Source organism: Eulemur rufifrons, chromosome 17 (genome assembly GCF_041146395.1).
Source record: "Eulemur rufifrons isolate Redbay chromosome 17, OSU_ERuf_1, whole genome shotgun sequence".
Classification (NCBI taxonomy): Eukaryota; Metazoa; Chordata; class Mammalia; order Primates; family Lemuridae; genus Eulemur; species Eulemur rufifrons.
The window spans coordinates 27727887-27750758 of NC_090999.1; the positions used below are offsets into that span (position 1 = coordinate 27727887).

General features: G+C 35.1%; 1 protein-coding gene across 3 annotated transcripts in view; it reads right to left on the reverse strand.

Moving 5' to 3' along the window:
• Positions 1-22872, reverse strand: part of C6 (complement C6) — a 60301-nt gene that overhangs the window by 20821 nt on the left and 16608 nt on the right. For all 3 annotated transcript variants that reach the window (XM_069492446.1, XM_069492444.1, XM_069492445.1), the window contains 4 exons: positions 16601-16739; positions 11728-11928; positions 6328-6568; positions 1783-1905 (listed from right to left, as the gene is read on the reverse strand). In XM_069492446.1, coding sequence (XP_069348547.1) covers positions 1783-1905; positions 6328-6568; positions 11728-11928; positions 16601-16739 — 704 coding nt within the window. The remainder of the gene's footprint in view (positions 1-1782; positions 1906-6327; positions 6569-11727; positions 11929-16600; positions 16740-22872) is intronic.

The following is a 22872-nucleotide window of genomic DNA, read 5'->3' on the forward strand; positions in this document are numbered from 1 at the left end:
TTTTTATCTCTGAGCTCTTGGTTTATTAAATTCATATTCTTAGTAAATTATTCTATTGCATGATAAACTAGTATAGTGTCTGTCACTGTTTTTTGATTTATATTACTAGGTTATTTGTTTTGCATGCTATGTTCCTTTTTGCCCTTTTTCTTTTTTTGCTATAATACAAAAGTGCAGTTGTCAAGCCAGTTCTTATTTTGCTTATGTTTAATACAGGCATCTATATATAGATCATCTATATGCTCTGATATTATATTTAAAATTGTCTATTGATTATTATAGTAAATACTATATTTTTATTTGTTCCTTCTCTGTCTTCCCTATCAGAATGTACGCTTCAAATTTGGGAGTTTCTGTGCTTTTGTTTCCCTTTGTTCCAAGCAGAATGAGTAGCGATCAGTCAGGCAAAATAAGGGAATAAGAGAATTTTACAAAGAAGAAGGAGTTATTTATGATAGCAAGGCATAGGACAGAGCATGACTTGTTTATGCATAAAGTTTAGCTATGCAGAGAGCGGCAGGAACTTATCCTCAAGGCCATGAGGAATCATGGCATATTCGAAATATGAAGGTTTCATGAATAAGATTTGCCATGGAGAAGATTTCTCCCACAGAAATGTGTAGAATAAACTGGAAGAAGACAAGACTAGAAGCAAGAAGACCAGTTAGGAGGCTTTTGTGATAATCCAGACTGGAAATAATGAATGAAAGGTGTGCCCATAGAAATAAAGGGATGGAAAGTATTTGGAAGGGTATTCAGGAGGTAGAGAGGATTATGTGTGGTTACTTATTATGTATGGAGGCTAGAAAGAGTGCAGAACCAACAGTCAGGTTTCTGGCTTCGCTGACTCAGTTGATGGCAATGCCACTCATCAAGACTGGGATTGCTAAAGAAGAGGGAAGGTGAAAGGAACCAACTGTTGCTGGTCACTATGTGAGACTCCTTATAAACATCATGTTGCTTAATCTTCACAATAGTCCTATTAGGCTATAAACTACTCAACTGTTTGGATTTTACAGTTGAGTAGACAGTGATGAGAACCACTGGCAGCAGGGAGAGAATACGTGAAGTATGGGTGCCTAGAGACGTTTAGTGGACGTAGGTGTCTGAAGCTCAGAACGGATGCCTGGGTCGGGGGTTAGGACATGAGAGCAAAAGCCCATAGGCAGTGGAGTGGCTGACACTGTGGGAAGGAGTAAGATCATTCTACAAAACCTGACTTCTATCTTCTTCAGTAGTTTCACCCAGATTTTCTTTCTCTTTCTGTTTGCCAAAGTCTTCTGCCGTCTTCAGTGCATAGACCCAAAACAATTCTCTTCAAGAAACCTGATGTATTTTGATCTTGGGATTTCCTTCTACCCATTTTCTTCTGCCCGTGGAACTTTTAGAGCCTTTTAAAAAATAAACCTCTCTTAGACCCTTATCAGTCTATATTTTTAATGGCTATATATATGTGTCCTTACTTTGCAAGGCCCTCGATAGGAAGGCTTAGTACACACCTACATTTACTTCACAATGTCTAATATTGAGTTTTGCCCATGGGAAAAAAAAATCAATAAATAATTGTTCATTAAATTGAACAACATAAGTATAAGATAAAGAGAACCTTAACCATTGCTAATGATATTTTATTTGCAACCCCCTCCTTCCCCCACACAGGGCTCTGAGGCAGATAAATAAAATAAAGGAAAAATTAAAAATAGCACAGTCGTGTGCAATAAGGTGCTTATACGACAGCCAGCCTCAGGGCACACTGGATAAGCTGCTAAGAGAGAACGTTACCTTCATGTTTTTCTGATAGCTTGTTAGTAGTGCACCGGTGTTCCACTTTTGTTTTCTTAACAAAAAGAACACGTTTCTTTGTTTCAATCCGGATACAGGTTTTGGTTTCTTCTTCTGTTAAACCTAGAAAGTTGAGTACAAACAAAATTCACTGAGAATGCACCATTAGGAACTCAAAGAGGAACCTGAGGCTCTGTCACTTCTGGAGCCACAGATACTATATACCAGCCCTTTCTTCCTTAATACCCATAAACCTGAATGATTAACAGCTTTACCTACAAATTCAATCCTGCACATGCCCTGAGACAGTACCGAATGGAGGGATACCTGTAAGTCCCACCATCCCCACACCCCCTTCAATGCTGAACCTAAGAAGCATGTGCTGAGCTGCTGTGGCCCATCCCATGGGGATTGTGTTGGCCTGCCCTTTGTTGCCACTCCACACAATGGAGCTCTAGGCTGGCCCTTTCTATTGGCTGCTGCCACTACGCAGCCCTGCAAATCAAGAGATTACGACATGGTCTCATCTTTTCCCCACTGTAAGGCCTACTTTCTGGGCCACAGCTGATTCTGTGAGACCTGAGTCCACTTCACTTGCTTCCCGTTCATCACCCAAGGTGCAAATCTGGTTGGCTATGTCTCCTTCCCTGAGCACTCATTCTCATACTCCCCTGTGCTTTCTCTCCTTGACTCAGCTGCTCATTCTGCCCCTGCCTCCAAAAGCTTTTTAGTTAAACTCAGAAATTCTGACTTTCTGCCCTAAGAATTCCTTTCAATTTCATTATCTCATTATGTTAATTCAAGCCTGCACTTGATACTGTCTCCCTGGTTGTCCCCAGGAGAGGTTCACATTGCCTCATTTCCACCCGCTTCAGGTATGGGAGCTGGAATTGATATCTTCCTAGTGCTGCTTCCAGTGGATGACACTCTACGGCCCTACAAGTCTTGCAAAAGCTCTGATGCCTTGAGGCTTAGGCCACCCAGTTATGATACCTTTACACCTCATAATTCGTCTCCTTTACCAATCCCCCAAGCATCATTTTGGCATCTGAATCACTTCCAGCGCAATGCCTGCGATCATTCTCAATGACCTCAAAATCAGTGTGTGAGTGTAACAGCACAGGGAAACAGATCTAGCATCTTTGTAATCTGAGTTGGTACTACCTATCTGGGGTAATTTGAGGGGAACCAATGTTTCTTTTTTCTTAACATCTTCCCAATCTACCTAACTCCCTGTTGGAAACATCAAAATCAAAATCCAGGTCTTCTGATGTGTAGTTAAAATTTGCCTTGCAAAATACAAGTGCATGAGAGCTAGAGCTGTTAATACCAGGTCTTCAGCACCTGAAAGCAAAGTAGTTTATCAAATACTGATATTTAGGGTTGCAGGTTACAATAAGCAGAGATGAGTGTTTTCAGAGCTTGAGGCACTGGTTGAGTGTGACGCAGAAATGGGAAGCGGAAGGCACAGATCACTGACAAATGAGGCTGGGTAGATGCAAACTGGGTCTGCCTACCTCATTTTTTTTAATGACAATTTGACACATTTGAAGATATGCATTATTAGTTGGAGGTAAAAAATTCTTGGTTTGAAGCCCTCACATTTACCTAGCATCTTCAACTCTAACAGAAATGATGTCTGTTTCTGTCTGGCTGAATAAATATGGTTCATTTTTCTTCTGGTAGCATTGTTTTTATAAGTGGGTCAGTGAAGATTTTAGGCCGTGCTAGAAATTTAATGCATCTGTAGTGTATTACTTTTATTTTTTCTTAATTTTTATTAAGTTTTTGTTATTTACAATTGAAAATTAAATTGTGTGTGTCCAGTTAATTAACTATAACATAGTGAATTAACTATAAACTTAATTTCATTTTCTGAGGGCCATAGTTGAATCCTTGAAGATTTAAATAATAAATCTTTTGTATGGCACTGGATATGTAGTGGTTAAAATGCCAGGACTTCATCAATAAATTTCTGTACAAGCCTTTTCTTCCCTGCAGTATGTGCTGTTGACTGCTGCCCGACCTCTACCTATGTACACTAAGAAGCTGCTCAATGCTACAGCCCCTGGCCTCTTAAACCTGAGTGTCCCTCTGCTGTGGCCCAGGGATGAGTATTTCAGTAATGTCCTCAGCCGCTCTGGCTGAGCAAAAGTCAGTAGTGTTAGTCAAAAAATGTCACATTAATAAATAGTGAGGTGAATAATTTTTTACCTCCAATTCAGAGTAGAAGATGACTTCCCAACAAAAGGAGCTTAAAATTACCATCTTGCATATTACGCTATTTTTGTTGTTTAATGTTTTCACTGTATTCATGAAATTATTTTCACCTTGCACACTGAAACAATGCCAACTTTTATTCAAGGTTTTCACTTGACTATGGGACACTGAACAATAGAGGAATAAATCAAGGGATGCAAACAAAAAGCAATTTAATTTTATTCTTCTTGGAGAGAAAGAAAGTACTGTGAAATAGTCAAGTCATTTTTCTAACGTTAATCACAAGGATAAAATTCTTATTGAATAAAGCATAACAAAAATTAAATCTATACCCTAGTTTCATGGTATAGTAAGAGAAAAAATAGAGAGAGAGAAAAGGGAAGAGGCCAGAGTATACATTCATCTAGAAAGAGGGCAAAAGCAGGCAAGCATACTTAATGAAAAATTCCATTTTATTGAGAATTTGTTTCTGTCTAGGTGTGCTTCATTTTAAACACAATTACAATTTTATAACAATATTGTTGTGACTCAGAGAAAAATATAGAATATAAGAATATTGAATATAATATATATCTTATTCAATATATTGACTATATACAAACACATATATACATACATATACATTATAAATATTTATAGTGTGTATTTGTGCATAGTTTGTGTATATGTAGAATACATGTGGATATGCATGGGTATTTATTTCCAGTTTCATATCACATCTCAAACTCCCTTTCTTTATGTGTATCTGTCAGTCTCTGTCTCTATTTATAGAGAAAGAGATTGAAGGTGAGAATGTTTTAATAGGAAGTATAGCTCATCACTCTTCATTTTAGTTATGAGGCTTCAACTGTTGAAATGCTGGATGGTTGATTAAAGATTCACCCAGTTCTTTAACTGACCTGGTCTCTAGGCATTTAGAGGCTTGGTTCTGAATGCATGATGAGTATACTCAAGAGGGCAATTATTGTCTGGGCTATAGCAGCAGGGACCAGAATAATTTCATCTCAAAGGTGAGATGAAACCAAGTCAAGGGCCAGAGATTTCCCCCAACTACTTTTGCTCAGCATTACTGTTGATGTCATCCCCAGTGGCAGAAGGCATCAAATCCATCTTGCAAATGCTGCTCCAGTGGGAAGAATAACTGAAAGGAAACATAAGGGGCAGGCCATTGTGGAAGGCCCAGCACAACCCAAATCTTTCAGGTTTTAGTAAACTTGTGAGGTAAAAGTTTTTAAAGTCCTTCTTACTGAAAATGCTTCTGGAAGATATTTATCCCATCTCCTCTCTTAGGGAGCAGACCATGAGGAACATCTGATCCCTTAGGATTTGGAAGACTCAGGGCAGCTGCATGAAATATTAGTGTTTGCCATAATGAGACGTAAGAACAGAGGGACTGAAACTCTATTGATACCAGGGCTGCCCTGACGTTGTATTTTTAAATAGTTCCTTGTTCTTTTGTATAAAAGTTTAGTGATGAAAAATTCTGGTTTATTTGGGAGAATTAATGAATTCGCTTCTGGTCACTATACAGTTTCCTAACCTTGTTCTTCGGAGACACCTGCTAGACTGTTCCAAGGACCCCATGTCATTTCACATAGGAGCCTGAAATCAAATTTTTCCGAAGGTATTTAAGCTGTAATAATAATTGATATTAGCAATTTAAGATAATACTGAGGAAACCAAGATGTTTGCCTTATATTGTTATTTTATAGGCAAGCAGAAAAATATCTACTTTATATCTGAAGATACAAAGTTGTAACCTTTCCTCCAATAAAAGTGTTTTGCATTTGTTTTCAGGTTTCATCACCAGTAGGTGCACATCTGGCCCACATTAACCTAGTCTCTTGTCAAGTCCTAATTGTTCTTTTCAGTTTAGACCCTTGGATTTTGGTTAAAATTATTAAAAGAAATATATTGCTATTGAATTTGCTACAAATTATTGCTCTATAAAATTATCCCCTATAAATATGCTGTATTATCTTTTAGAATTTAGTATCCTTTGAGGTATTGGCATGCATCTTCCTTTTTGGGTAACCATTACTGTGTAGCTTATGATGTTCCCAGATATCAGGAAATTCAAAGAAAAATAGGATGCCCACTCACAGAGGTTAAGCACCCTGATTTTTCCTTCTTTTTGTCCTAATTTTTAATTTTTATTTTATTTATTTGAATGTGTATGGTTCTGATTGTTCTTCATATCACTCTAGAAATAAACTAGGATCTACATAAAGTCAAATAAAAATAATTAAAATGATAGGATAAGAGAAAAAATGTATCACATGCTATCATACCAGTTAAAATGAGTGAGGGCTGAAGAAAGCATACCTGAGTTCTTTAGTTCCTCCCTGCTATACTGATAGAGGAGGTCATACGTGCCCCCCAGGGAGCCGGAGGTGAAGTAGTGAGTCCCAAAGTCATCAAATATTCGGCTATACAGAGCAGAGTTGTATTCTAGAGGCAGATGGTTAAGTGCTTTCAAAAAAACATCAGAAAGCTGCAGATCTTTAGATTTCATTGTGAAGTTTAAGACTTTTATCACTTTATGGATCCTAATAAAATTAGAATCCTAAATGGAAAGAGAGAAAAGAGTAAAAAAAAAAAAAGATGATTTAAAAGTAATGAAAACTTAAAGTATCAAGTATTTAAATGTCATTGATTTATCATTAGTTTCATTCCTATCATAGTATTATAACAATTTTAACTCTCTGTTGTGTGCTCTCAGACACAAAATTATAATTTTCATTTTACTTTTCAGTGTGGATGTTCAAAGTGCTAAACAGATAAGATTATATCTCAATAAACTGTGTGACTAAGGGATATGTTCTCTACAAAAGAAGAGATCAATTACCAGAAAAGTCGATCTTTCTCTCTTGATTGCCAATTATGACTGCACTCCTACTGAATTTTATTTAGAATGCTTGCTAATGCAAATAATTGAAAAAGGATTGTGTAAATTTTCAACTGGAAGTTATGCAACTGAGATTCAAGTTGCACCTTTGTCACTAACTGAAAAAAGCATTTCAATTCTTTAGACTTTAGTTGTCAAACGATAGGATGACAACTGTGTCCCAAGTGACATTTCACACCTCCTTCAACTCCAAAATGCTATGATTCTAAATTACTTATGGGGTGAAATTAAACAAAATTATTTATATTCTCTCTCCTCTACTCTTATACAGAAATATATGAATTATTTGTTTGCAAACTTAGTTGTTTGTTTTATCATTTCTTGTTATGTCAGGTTAATTTAGGGTTAGGTGGTTGATATTATGCTTAAAATCTTATTACTTTGGATTGTCCTTCTACACAGCTAGGTTTGTAAGTGTATCCATGTATACTGTTTTTTTTTTTTTTAATTTATATACTTTATCTGATTGCTCAGTTTTAACAAATTGTAGTGTTTGAGTAACAGAACAGGGATGATATTTTAGTAAAATAACTTTATAATAATGTAAATTATTAAATAGCCATCTTCTTATACACTATAATTATGGTACAAAATGACTGCTAACACAAGAGAAAAAAATCCCAAGAATCGAAAAAGAGTCACTATTCATCTCCCGTCTTCTCTCTATTTCCCTCTCCATCCATCCCTCCTTCCTACTTTCTTGCCTTAGATACATTTATTGTGCAGCTACCTCAGATGCAGATAGAGAAGGGAATAAAGCAGACAAAGTTCGTGTCTTGTGGAGCTTACATTTTAGTAAGTTTCCATTAATTCTATTTTTAAATTTAATACTTGAATTTTGTCATAGAACGATAGTTTTGAAAGTTGGAAGGCCTTTGTGCTTTCATTAAGTTATTTCCTGAGTATCTGAAATGCCTGTTCTCAGAGGTTCAAAATTCCAGGTTGCTTTAAAGACTGAATCACGGAAAATGCAAGTTAAATTTTGGTAGCTCAAGTTAGCACAAGCACTTCCATAGTGGTCTACTTGCTAGTGCATGATGGCTGGAACTGGCTACTTTAGACTAAAAAATTACAATAGGTTATTAAACCATATATAATCTATTAATATTTCAACAATTTGTGAAATCTTATTTTAATCATATTTTGTGGTTTCAATTTTGTAAAGTATATCAGAAAAGTACCGAATCTTACAGTTAACTGGTATTTTGTTTTGAAACAGACTATTTGCCCAACAAATGTCTACTCAGATCTGTGATTGACAAAATAAATACAGCATTGAGCTCTACTGAAGGGATTGAATTGATTTTTCAAGTTTGTAGCATCTTGTTTTCACTACTTGAAGACTAAGACAGATTGCAGTAGCATTTTCTATTTAGACTAAGATTTCCTTAATTCTGTTCAGACATAATCAAAGACAATAGTCATGATGTTGGGTTGAACTATATGAGGCTGACAATTTTGTAAATCAAAAATGGTTGAATAATAGCAGTTTCATATGTTCCGACCTGATACTATGAATAGCCCTAAATATTTCCAATTTGAGGCAGATCAAAGAATTGCTGTTTATCTACAGATAAAGGCTTTACAAATGTTCTCTAGTATGTTTGAAATATTTATGAAGCAGTTATGTGATGCAAGTCTTAATGTCAAGACTGATACCTATATCTATGTCTCATTCCAACATCTCCATTTTCCTCTCATCTTTGACTATATTTTAAGGCAGTTATGTGCAATCCTGGATACTACATCAGAGGGAGCTGGGGAGTTTATTAAACAAAAGGCCAGACCATCATATGCCCAACCCCAGATATTCTGAATCAGTAGATTAAGGGAAGGGCCTGGAGAGGTGTATCTTTACTACCTAGAAATTGTGATACTAACTTGTTTTATGAATATAATTTGGTAAGTTTGGAGGACACTATATGATTCATAGCCCATTCAAAACTAACAATATATGTCATATTAATATTTTATTCTTATTTTTGCATATTCATATCTTCAGAACCATATTCTTTCTATAGTTTGTTGAAGTTATAAATAAATAAATTTAAAAAATCAAATAGCTTGAAATGTAATATGGTGGATAAGAACAGTGGACAAAAATCAGACCAACTGATTTCAATTCCCAACTCTGGCATTTACTCACTGTAAGATCTGACTGAAAGTCACTCAGCTTCTTGGACTGTAGTGCCTGCCTGCTACATGGTAGGTGTTTGATAAATGTTTATTGAATTAAAAATAAATGTATGAACTTCAATTTATTCATCTGCAAAATGGTGTTAAAATATCTACTCTGATTATCTGTTAGGGGAAATGTTTAGAAAATTTATATCTATAAAGTACTGTAAGGTCTCATATTTATATAGGGGTATGAATGGATGAATAAATAAAAATAGGAGAGGCACTATGGTAAAGGCAGAAGGAGCCATAATATGGTGCCCTCTCATTGCTGGTCCTGTTGGCTCTGGCATTGGTGCCTGAACCTCCTGCTTTTGTCGCCTCCCTCTCAAGTTCTGTGATTCAGGGATCATTCTCCCCATGCATCTCTTGGGAAAGAACAAATACTACTTAGAGTGGTGGTTGTTGTGAGAAATAGACACTATCTTAGAAGACTTTTGCAAATGTCTAATAGAAATCTACCTCGTAAATAATTGAAGAGTGGGAAAACATATCCAAAAGATTTAACACGCAAATCATGGGAGAAAAAGGAGCATATGAAGAAAGATTGACAGATGAAGCTGTATCTTCACATATGGAAAGGATTCCATAAGTCCCTGGCAAGATTAATGGAAAAAGCCCAATACTTAGACATACTCTAAATTCTAAGCATAAAAGAAAATTATTGAAAATTTCAGGCCGGGCGCGGTGGCTCACACCTGTAATCCTAGCACTCTGGGAGGCCGAGGTGGGTGGATCGTTTGAGCTCAGGAGTTCGAGACCAGCCTGAGCAAGAGCGAGACCCCATCTCTACTAAAAATAGAAAGACATTATATGGACAGCTAAAAATATATATAGAAAAAATTAGCCAGGCATGGTGGTGCATGCCTGTAGTCCCAGCTACTCGGGAGGCTGAGACAGGAGGATCCCTTGAGCTCAGGAGTTTGAGGTTGCTGTGAGCTAGGCTGACGCCACGGCACTCACTCTAGCCTGGGCAACAAAGTGAGACTCTGTCTCAAAAAAAAAAAAAGAAAATTTCCAGACAGGGAAACCAAAATAAAAAAATCAGCTCTGAGTCTGATTTTTTTTACACAACAATGAAAATTAGAAGACAGTAGAAAAACATCTGCTGACTCTCAAGAGAAAGGGGTATGATACAAGCAAGATCTTCTTTACCTTTATTGCTCAGGAAAAAGGTAGGCAATTTAGATATGTAAGGATTTAGGGAATATACCTTACACGTATCCTATCTGAGGAAAGTACTAAAGAAAATGACAACAGTGAATGAGAACAAGACTCTCAGAAAAGGGAAGATGAGAGGAATGGAAATGCTGATGGGTGTGTGTGTGTGTATGTGTGTGTTTGTGTTTGTGTGACATATATATATATATAGAAAATATAATACAAATATAAAATATAGACTATGAACTTGGAAATTACAAGTGTTATGTGAGGAATCTTTTTTTTTTTTTTTTTTTTTTTTTTTTTTTGAGACAGAGTCTCACTTTGTTGCCCAGGCTAGAGTGAGTGCCGTGGCGTCAGCCTAGCTCACAGCAACCTCAAACTCCTGGGCTCAAGCGATCCTCCTGCCTCAGCCTCCCGAGTAGCTGGGACTACAGGCATGCGCCACTATGCCCGGCTAATTTTTCTATATATATATTTTTAGTTGTCCATATAATTTTTTTCTATTTTTAGTAGAGACGGGGTCTCACTCTTGCTCAGGCTGGTCTCGAACTCCTGACCTTGAGCGATCCACCCGCCTCGGCCTCCCAGAGTGCTAGGATTACAGGCGTGAGCCACCGCGCCCGGCCTATGTGAGGAATCTTAAAAAGTAGAGAACAGTCATAATAAAAGATTAATACGAACTAACATACAGACTGCAAAAACAAATATAAAACAATCTGAGCAAAGCTTGAAACACAAAGGTTTTTAACAGTCTCACTAAAACTGGTGTTGGAAGCTCACGATGGGGGAAGTAAGAAGCAAAGTTGTTCTCGAGAACATAGTGGGGATGGTATGTGAGGAATGGTAAGTACAACATCTTTTGGGGGCTATAGATATCATTTCATGTGACAAAAGAAAAATATAGATTCAGTTATCCTTAAATAGAGAAAGGTTACTATAAGCAGTACTTAAAAGTATATTAGAACTTCCAAAATGACTAAAAGGACGAAAGGGAGTAGATAGAAATGTGATGAAAACAGCAAATGTAAGGAAACAGGAAACAGCAACAAAGTGAAATGAGTAAGAAAAACAAAAGATGGAAAAAATACAATCAAGCATTTCAGTGAGTATACTAAATGTAACTTGGCTAAATTTCCCTAGCAAAGGCTGAGACTATCAGATTATATAAAAAGACGAAGTCCTATTACATGTGGCTTATAAGAAACACACCTAAATCAGTATGACAAAGAAAAGTGGAAATAAAAAGAATATAACAAGGACACAGTCAAATCATGCAAAAAGAAAGTATCAATATGCATACTATCTCTATAGCTTTTGAAGTAGGATATAAGAAAAAAAAAAAGTAAAACTATTTAAATCTGTGTTAGAAATCCTACTGATATAATATCAAAACTCTCCCCTTCTTGTTTCATGATTGCTGGAATTGGTTTTAATTTTCAGGAAAGAATAAAAATATTGGGAACCATTTTTATTACCTTTTTGTGGGAAGCCTGAATGGCTTGTTTGAAGGCAGAATTATGGTTGACACTTTGACTTTTCTTTGAGGAAAATAAAACTGGTACACTAAAAGACTTCTTAGCTCCCCCTGAAGATGAGGCTCGTTGATTTTCATTCTGTGCAAGAGAAGTTAAATCCCTGTAGAAATCTGTTTCCAAATCATCTTCCTCAGTTTGTACCTGGAGAAAAATCCGTATGAAATAAAACACAATTTAGGAAATAGTGAAGCAACTTGTGAATATCTAATGCAATGATCATTCATCCACTTATGCCTCAGTATACGCTTATGAGGATGCATTTTACTAGAGAACAAAGAATAATGTTAGTCCTTGCACTCAGGGAGTTAATTGTTTACTTAGGAAAAGAGATAATCACAAACACTTAATTCAAAATGGGAAGTGTTGTGCTGCCAATGGGATCCCATAGATAAATATGAGACCCAGAAAGACAATATCAGGAAAATCTTCCTTAAGAAAATGATACCTAAGCTGAGATTTAACTGGATGATAAGCAATGGGAGCTATTTTCAGTCTGCCTGTGATTTTGGTGCAGTGTGCAACCTAATTGAAGGTGCCTTTCCGAAAACAGATGCTTAGAAAAGGGGAGGGCAGATGCTGTTTGATCCTGCCCTAGTCCCATGTCCACTCCCTTAATATTATTGAGATCCTGGGCTTTAGTACTCTACTGGCCACACCTGTGAGACAGAGGACAAATGATTGATTGATTCCGCATGGTGGGTGGTTGATAGTCTTCTATGACTCCACCTGGGAAGAGGAGTGAAAGCAGCCAGTGGGACTTGACTTAAGCCGTGAGTAGAGAAGGGTATTTCCCAAGAACAAGTCAAACTCCTGTTATGGTTATGCTGGTAAGAAGAGAGCAATGGATTAATTTAATAAACAAAGTAGCAAAGTAAATTGATTGATGAGTGTATTAGATCCTCGACTAACATCTTTGTTCAACGTTGTTTCCTTATAACACTGATGAGAAAAAATTGATTCTCACTGAGCCACTGTCTACGTCGAGCTTTTACATTCTCCCCATGTTTGAATGGGTTTTCCCTGGGTACTCAGGTTTCCTCTCACATCCCAAAGCTGTGCACGATGGCCTCAGTCTGAATGCGGGTATGAATGTAAATGTATCCTGTGATGGGAAGGCATCCTGTCCAAGGCTGGTTCCCACTTTGGCCCTTGAGTTGCCAGGATACGCTCCAGCCACTCATGACCCTGAACTGAAATGAGCAGGTTGAAAAAATGAATGGATGAATAAATACAAATTACTGTAAAATAAAAATTTGTGAAGTATATAATTATCATACAAATGCATAACAATAGACCATGCAGTACGGAAGTGCTCAGGGAAGCTGTTGTATTTGTGATTGTCTGTTTTGAATTATGCATTGGTAGGAGATACTCTGCACAATTTTCACTTTGCAAACATTTATTCTTTGACCTACCACTGCTATGATTGTTGTCACTCACTAATTCACCAAAAATTGGGTAAATCATTCTCTTAACTTGTTTTTATTAATCTTTCTTCAATGTATGTATAGTTCACATACATACGAGGTACAAGGATCTTAGGGTTACTGAGCTCTGCATTTAGCAGTTGGGGGATCCCTAAAAGGCATACTTCTGGTGTTACTGCTAATGTGACCTCATTTGAAAGTTCTCACACAAAACACAAAACATAGAGGAGATTAAAACACACACACACACATACACAAACACAAGAGGCACCAGTGATATATAACATACTGATTGCAGAGATGAAGTAATGGCTAAGGACTTGTTGACCTGATGGGACTTCTTGACCTTCCTCCACAACTCTCTTCTCATCTCCATAAACACATTCAAGTCAGGCACCTGACTCCTCGATAAGCCTGAGCCTTGGGTGGAATATAGCTCAAATGCATCCTTATGCTATGTACCATAGTTCTGACAACTGGGCTTGTTTTTATAACCAAGTACCACCTTGTTTTATATTTTTTCAAGAGACCGGAGTCTGATTTCAGCATCACAGTTTCTGTGATTGTGTTCCCATTGCCTGCCACCAAAGTCACCAATGCTGACCAGCTCCTGACTGACACTTGTGTTAGTCATTACTTGGTTTACAACTTCTCTAGTCCCCTCTACTTCTGAGAACATAGCAAACTTGTATTTCCCTACTCCTTTTGGCCAATGAAATGTGAATATAAGTGATATCTGTCATTTTATGAGGTGATGGGCAATATGTCACTTTTTGGGGTGTGGAGGAAATTGATCATGGAAGGATGTGTGAAGACAGAACCTCGTAAGTCCCTGGGTTTCTGAGTGACTACTATAAGTAGAGTCCTTGTTAACTTTCACTGGATATGCAGTATGAGTGACACTGTTTGAAGACACTGACATCTTAGAATTTTTATTGTAGCACAACCTAACCTATCCTGATTGATAGTCTTGTACTTGGTGTCTGTGTTCCATCACCTGTCCTGTAGTTTTTCCACAGTCTTCTATTCTAACTTCATTCCCAGAGGCTCCCTTCATGAGCCTCTCTAATCTTTGTGTACCAACCAATCCATTATTTGATCTGTCTTATTTGTGTTAATAAGCTCCAATACTACAGGAGAAGGGAAGTCAGATGCCTGCTGAATTTCTCCTCCTCTGTTTTCAATAAGGTATAGCTGCCTGCTAAAGGCATGAATAAAGACTAAAGTAATGTAAAGATCAGTGAAAAGTAAACCAACAGCTTGTGACCTTGAGTTTAGTCATTTCTACATCTTTGAAGAAATATCACCATGATCTTCTTCAGCATTTGACTATTATCTAAAATTCAATGACATATAAAAAATAGCTCAGATAGCTTCTTAAGGTTAGACAAATTTTAGAGCTGTTATATATTAATAATGAAATGAGTGTACTTTTATCTGAATAAGGATTTTCAGGCTGTGTTTCGTCAAGTAACTTGTCATCTAGGCTTGTGTTACCAAGTTATGTGAGTGAACCCAGCCATCTGTTGGTAAATGTTTAACAACCAGCTCCCTGGGAGAGGAAAAAAAGCCCTGACTTACTAAAACATTTTCCTTTTCCATGGTGTATATATTCCTACTATGACAGATTTCAACCTACCTGTGGGGTGCCCTGAATTCAATGTTGGGAAGAGATTCACAGTAACAAATTATATTTTGATGATATAGATACAATAAATATAATATAAATAAACTCAAGAGGTCAAATAATGATAAAATGTAGCAAAATAGTTGAGAAGTGATAAATTTTGAGTAGTTATAGCCTGTGTTTTAACATATTTACTTGTAAGATTATATATTTAATATTGGCTATATTTCACAATCAAATTTCAAAATTCCTGAAAATTTAGCAACTGGCTCTTGTGAGCTGGAAGAGCAGGCTCCAGCACATCACTAGACAGAGTATACGTTTTAAATGGTAGTTTATGAAAGGTGCTCAGCATAGGTGTTAATGTCCTTCTTGATAAGATCACATCTGGCATAGGCAACCCTGGACTATAGGAGCCAGGAGCCAAGACTTCTAATTCTTCTGTGCCATTTACTTGCTGCATAACTCTGAGAAAGTTTTATGTCAATGAGCCTAATTTTCCAATTAATAAGATGGATGTAAGCAATTTACCTTTTGGGGGAGGTTTTTATGGGAATCAAATAAGACAATATATGAAGTACTTTGAAAACTCTAAAATATCACATAAATGTAAAGTATTATCTAAGCCCAAATATGCCCTAATCTCATATACTTTGTATAATTTGTTACTTGTAAAACTGCATGAAATAAATGCTAGCTGAGAATATAGGCAGTATAGTTTTGGGACATTATTATATTTTGAAAGTAAGCTCGTGGGTTTGTTGGTTAGAAGATAGAAGGCAACCTCCAACAGAAAAATATTATATGTAAAAGTTTAGGTTTTAGCTCTGCCTACAAAGCTTTTTCAATAAAATGTATTTTAAGAGTAGTTCCATAAGTCTCCCTAGAGGTGTCTGAATTTGGCAGTTGGACCCCAAAGACATTCCCCATTTACTATTATATATTAAATGGTTTCAAATTGAGTGTATCAAATTGGAAAACTCCTGTATGTATGTGTATACAGGTCTTTTTAAAGGAAGAGTTAAATGACTTCTTGCTGAACTCATACTACCCATAAAATTGTTCTCAGAAATGATTAGACCTTCTGAAATTCAAATCTACATGAATGGATGTCACCATTAAAAACATGCACTTCCTATTTCTTTTGTCACAAATCAAAAGAAATTGAGTGCTTACTGTAGTGTAGCAAATATTGAGCATTCATCATGTGTAAGGTACTGGGGTAGATTCTGGAACTAAGGAGTATGCTACTCATTGCCACTTAGGAAAACAGACAGAAAAACTCCAAACCAACTAATAAAATAGGGAGTAAGTTATGCAGAACTATCTCATTATGCTTAGCCTTATTGTGATTTTTTTCCTATGAGCGTGGTACTTTTTTAATGTCTAAATTTCACAGTTATCTATGAGAACTAGCTATGGTAGGAAAAAATTATGAATAAGTCAAACAATTTATCTGTATGGGGACATGTTAGGGCTGAATATTCACTGGAGAAAGCATGGACTTGAATCAGGGAAACCTGGGCTTGAACCTCTAATTCACTTCTTACTAGTTGTTTGGGGAAGATTAGTTAGCTTAGTTTTTTCATATGTACATTGATGATAACACTGACATCATTGGATTGTGGACAAATGAAATGCAAATACATAATGGGTGATTAAAATTGTTCATTACCTTTGTATTCATCACTAATTTTTCACAAGAAATTTAGCTTATAATCACCATTGGCATTGGAGCTGCCATGATAGGCTGTCATACCTCAAAGTTGACATTTTCAAGATTGGCCGGGACACGATATGGATTATTCGCTCTACTGCTTTTGACAGTTTTACATATTCCTCCAGTGAAAGAGTTATCAAGGACTTCTCCTCTGGGCTCTCCTGCCAGAAAATGAAACCTAGAAACAAAGTAATTTTCAAGAATTCAATAGATGTAGAGCAATCTTTAAAATTTACCTTATATATGTGAAAGAAATTCCTCTTCTAGACATTTTTGACTCATGACAAATGACTTGAATGAAAGTCTATTTTTTTCTAGTCCATGGTGAAGCATCCAAAGAGGGCTGGAAGCCAAAACTCAGCCCTGCTGGCTCTATAAGGTTTTCCCATTCCACTTACTTGTTCTGGGCTTTTAGTATAAAATAAAATTTGGGTTTATAATTTTTTTCATGACCTATGAGTTCAGTGCAAACTTTGAAAGCAGATTGTGGAATAAATTATTATATAATAAATGTTATTCTGGGTTCACTTCCTTCTGAGTAGAATTCTGAGAGTTAATGAAATAGTAATAGCAATATTTTAATGGAATTATAATATTGCTTTTAGTAATAAATATTATTATAATACTTAACATATATTTTATTTAACAAATGCTTGCATATGGGTTACTATAAGCCAAGAAATAGTAAGTGCTTTACAAATATTACTTTAGTTAGGTGCTTTACAAATAGTGACTTATTTAATATTTATAATAACCATATGCTCTAGATACAATTATTATACCTGTTTTACAAATTAAGAAATTGAGGCACATGGAAATTAATTAGCTTAGCATAAATCAAGCATTTAAGAAGTGGTTTTGTGATAGATAAAAATCTTCTCAAGATGCTAATGCTTTTCCAAATTCTTAGCGATAACATGTATTCTGTGAAAAAGTAGTTTTTATCAAAAATTTTGGTAATGCTAGATTACACAGATTATAAAAATAGTTTTCTGTGGGTCATGTGAGAGCCTTTGAAAATATAAATTATCAGCCTCTAAATATATTTAAACAAATGTGTGTGTGTGTGTATAAAACCTTGTTTTCCACAGAACACATAATAAAGCTCTACAGAATATCATTGGAAAAGTCCATGTAGCAGAAGGAATAATATCCCTATCTTCTCTTCCTTCTGACCCACACATACACTCATCCATTCTGATGGTGGTAGGGGCTCGAGGGGACTCTAAGCATCCACGGTCTATTTCCCCTGTACTTCTATAGTGCTAAATCACAGGACAAAATGGACCTAAAAGGCACAACCCTTACCATAAGCTGCAACTTTAGGTTTCATAGCTACCACACAGATCTAAGAAAAGACAGAGACTCATCCACTTGAGAAGGCATTGAGAAACAGTTCAAGACTTTTGTAATCTGCTACTAGACATTTGGATTTAAAGTAGAAAATACAATCAACTATTCAGGCACTTGTTCTAGCCAACTCACACAATATTTTTCTATCAAGAATGAGAGAGGATAATTTCAAAGTTGTAAAATGATGTTAGAACATTAAAAAAATTAATGGCTAATATAAATATTTGTGAATTCTATGCTAATATAATTGCATTAATGTAAAAATACATGCACACACATGTACACATACACACAGTTTTTAAGTTTCTGATATTGCTTCCTCACTAGAAAATGGAGGTAATGATTGCTTCCTTAGGGTAGTTGTGGGAATTAATAGTGATTGGCACAGGCCTGGCCTGCCTTGTAAGAGGAAACAGTACATATTAGTCCTCTCAATTTGCCACTAACACAAGTGCATCTTAATTTCATTAGAAGAGTTGCATACTAAGTTCAAAAGTGATTGCTTGTAGGATACAAGATTAACAGATTAAAATCAAACGTATTTCTATACAATAGCAATGATCAATCCAAAAATAAATTTGAGAAAACAATTCCATTTATCATAACATCTAAAAGAATAAAATCCTGAGGAATTATTTAACAAGTCTAACACTTTTATACTAAAAAGAATAAGAAACTGTTGAAGGTATTAAATAAAATCTAAGTAAATTGAAAGACATTCTATATTAATGTATTGGAATAGTTTATATGGTTAAAATAGCAGTACTTTATGAATTGATCTGCAGATTGAAAACAATCATTATCAAAACCCCAGGTGCTTTTTCTGTAAAAAATTGTCAAGCTGATCCTAAAATTCATATGGAAATACAATAGACCCAGAATAGCCAAAACAATCTTGAGAATGAAGGGCAAAGTTGGAGGCATTGCACTTCCTGATATAAAACTTACTTCAAAGCCAGAATAATCAAGACAGTGTGCTACTGGCATGAGGATAAACATACAGATCAATGGAACAGACTGAGTCTAGAAATAAACTTATAAATCTATGGTCAATTGATTTTCAACAATTTAATGGGGGAAAAATAGTCTTTTTTTTTCAACAAATAGTGCTGTAACAACTTGATAGTCATGTGCAAATGAATGACATTGGACCCCTTTCTCACATGATACAAAAAATTAAAAATAGATCATAGACCTAAACTTAAGAGCTAAAACCGTAGAACTCTTAGAAGACAACATAAGACTAAATCTTTGTGATCTCAGGTTAGACAAAGCCTTCTTAGATATGACACCAAAAGCACATGCAACAAAAGAAGAAATAAATGTATTGGATGTCATCAGAATTAAAAACTTTTGTACTTCAAAGGACACCATCAAGAAAGGGAAAAGACAAATAGGAGAAAATATTTACAAATATTTACAAATCATATATCGAATGAAGAACTTACATCCAGAATATATTAAGAACTCTTAGAACTAAATAGTGAAAAACAAATTACTTCATTAAAAAATGGGCAAAGAATCTGAATATCTGAATAGACATTTCTCTGAATATGATATGCAAATGACACAAAAGCACAGGAAAAGATGCTCAACATTAGTAGTCACTAAGAAAATACAAATCAAAACCAAATTGAAATGCCATTTCAAACCCACTAGGCTAGCACTAGTAAAAAAAAATAGACAAAAACGTGTTGGAGATTTCAATCATACATAACTGGTAGGAATATAAAATGGTATGGCCACTTTGAAAAATAGTTGGGAGTTTTTAAAAAATTAAACATAGAATTACCCCCTGTAATTCCATTCCTAGGTATGTAAATAGGAGAATGGAAATATATATCCATACAATAACTTGTTCATAAATGTTCATAGCAGCATTACCCATTCCAGCCAAGGTAGGAACAAACCAAATGGCCACCAACAGATGAATAGATCACTATTTAGTCATAAATGGAATGAAGTATTGACATATGCTTTATATGGATGGACTTTTTTATTATGTTTTAAAGTTTTCTTTAATTGAAATATAATTTACATATTTTTGTAGTACATAGTGATGCTTTAATACACACAATGAATATATAGTGATAAAATTAGGGTAATTAGCATATTCCTCACCTCAAACATATATCATCTGTTTAAATTGAGAACATTCAAAATCTTCCTTTCTAGATATTTTAAAATATATAATAAATTATTGTTAGCTATAGTTACTCTATAATGCTATAGAACAGTAGAACTTATTCCTCTTATCTAGTCGTAATTTTGTGTCCTTTTCATCCCCCCCTCCACTATTGTAACCACTATTCTACTCTCTACCTCTATGATATCAATTTTTTATCTTCCAAATACAAGTGAGAACATGTAGTATTTGTCTTTCTATTCCTGACTTACTTGATTTAACATAATGTCCTCCAGGCTCATCCATGTTCCTCAAATGACAGAATTCCATTCTTTTTTATGGCTGAATAGCATTCTATTTTGTGTATCTATACCACATTTTATTTATCCATTTATCTGTTGATGGAACCTTAGGTTGATGGCATATCTTGGCTATTGTAAATAGTGCTACAATAAACATTGAGATGCAGATATTTCTTCAATATACTGATTTTCTTTCCTTTGTATATATGGCCAATCTAACTGGGGTGAGATGATATTTCATTGTGGTTTTCATTTGCATTTCCTTAAGGGTCAGTGATGTTGAGCATTTCTTCATATATTTTTTTGCCATTTGTAAGTCTTATTTTGAAAAATGTCTATTCAGTTCATTTGCCCATTTTTTAATCAGATTACTACTATTACTTTTTTGCTGTTGAGTTCATTACATATTCTGGATTGTAAGTCAGTCCTTGTTGGATGAATGGTTTGCAGATATTCTCTTCCATTCTGTACATTGTCTTTTCACTATCTTGATTATTTCCTTTGCTGTATAGAAGCTTTTTAGTTTGATATAATCCCATTTATCTATTATTGCTTTTGTTGCCTGTGCTTTTGAGGTCTTATCATAAAATCTTTTCCCATTTTCCCAGACCAACGTCCTAAAGTGTTTCTCCTATGTTTTTTTTTTTTTTTCTGATAGTTTTACAGTTTGGGGTCTTCCATTTAAGTCTTTAATCCATTTCTGTATAAAGTGAGAGAAAAGGGTCAAGTTTCATTCTTCTGAATACGGATATACAGGTTTCCTATCACCATTTGTTGAAGAGACCACCCTTTTCCCAGTGAATGTTTTTGGCAACTTTTTCAAAAATCAATTGACTATAAATACATGGATTTATTTTTGGATTCTCTATTTTGTTTCATTGGTCTATGAATCCATTTTCATGCTAGTATCATGCTGTTTTCATTACTATAGTTTTGTAGTATATTTTGAAATCTGGTAGGGTGATACATCCAGCTTTGTTCTTTTTGCTTAGGATTGCTTTGGCTATTTGTAGTCTTTTGTGCTTCCATATGAATTTTAGGATTGTTTTTTCTATTTCTGTGAAGAATGTCATTGGTATTTTGATAGGGATTGAAATGAATCTGTCAATTGCCTTGGTTAGTATTGTCATTTTAATAATATTAATTCTTCCAATTCATGAACATGGGATGTCTTTTCATTTTTTTGTGTCCTCTTCAAATTCTTTTATTAGTGTTTTATAGTTTTCCTTGTAGAGATTTTTCACCTCATTGGTTAAGTGTATTCCTAGGTATTTTATTTTTGTAACTATTGTAAATAGAATTGCTCTTTTGATTTCTTTTTCCAGTAATCCATTGTTAGTGTATAGAAATGCTACTTATTTTTGCATGCTGATTTTGCATCCTGCAACTTTACTGAATTCATCTATCAGTTCTAACAGCTTTGTTGGAGTCTTTAGGCTTTTCTGTACATATATGTGTTTATATTGTTTGCAAATAGAGAAAATTTGACTTCCTCCTTTCCAATTTGGATACCCTTTATTTCTTTCTCTTGTCTAATTGCTCTGGCTAGGACTGCCAATACTGTGTTGAATAAGAGTGGTGAGAGTGGGAATACTTCTTTTTCCAGTTCTTAGAGGAAAGGTTTTCAGCTTTTCCCCATTCAGTATAATGTTAGCTGTGGGTTTGCCATATTTGGCTTTTATTGTATTAAGGTACATTCCTTCTATACCTAATTTTTCAAGAGTTTTATCAAGAATGGATATTTAATTTTATCAAATATTTTTCTGCATCTATTGGAATGATCATATGGTTTTTATAGTTCATTGAGTTTATGTGATATATCACACTTATCGACTTGCATATATTGAACCATCATTGCATCTCTGAGATACATCCCATTTGATCATAGTATATAATCTTTTTGATGTGCTGTTGAATTTGGTTTGCTAGTATTCTGTTGAAGATTTTTGCATCTATGTTTATCAGGATATTGGTCTGTATTCTGTTGTTGTTATGTCTTTATCTGGGTTTTGGTATCAGGGTTATGCTGGCCTTGTAGAATGAGTTAATAATACTCCCTCCCGTTCAATTTTTTGAAATAGCTTGAGAAGAATTTGTATTAATTATTTAAAAGTTTAGTAGAATTGATCAGAGAAGCCATTCAGTCTTGGGCTTTTCTTTGTTTAAAGACTTTGTATTACTGATTCAATCTCATTACTTGTAATTGTTTTTTTTCAAGCTTTCTATTTCTTCTTGGTTCAATCTTGGTAGGTTGTATATATTTAGAAATGTATCCATTTTTATTAGGTTTTCCAATTTGTTGGCATATTGTTGTTCATAATAGTCTCTAATGATTCTTTGTATTTCTGTGGTATCAGTTATGAGTATATGGATGAGTCAGTTGTGAGTATATGGGTGAATATACATTATGCTAAATGCAAGAAGGCAGACACAAAAGGCTACATATTATATGATTCCATTTATATGAAATGTCTAGCATACAAACAATTCTACAGACAGAAAGTGAATTAGTGGTTGCCTAGGGCTAGGAG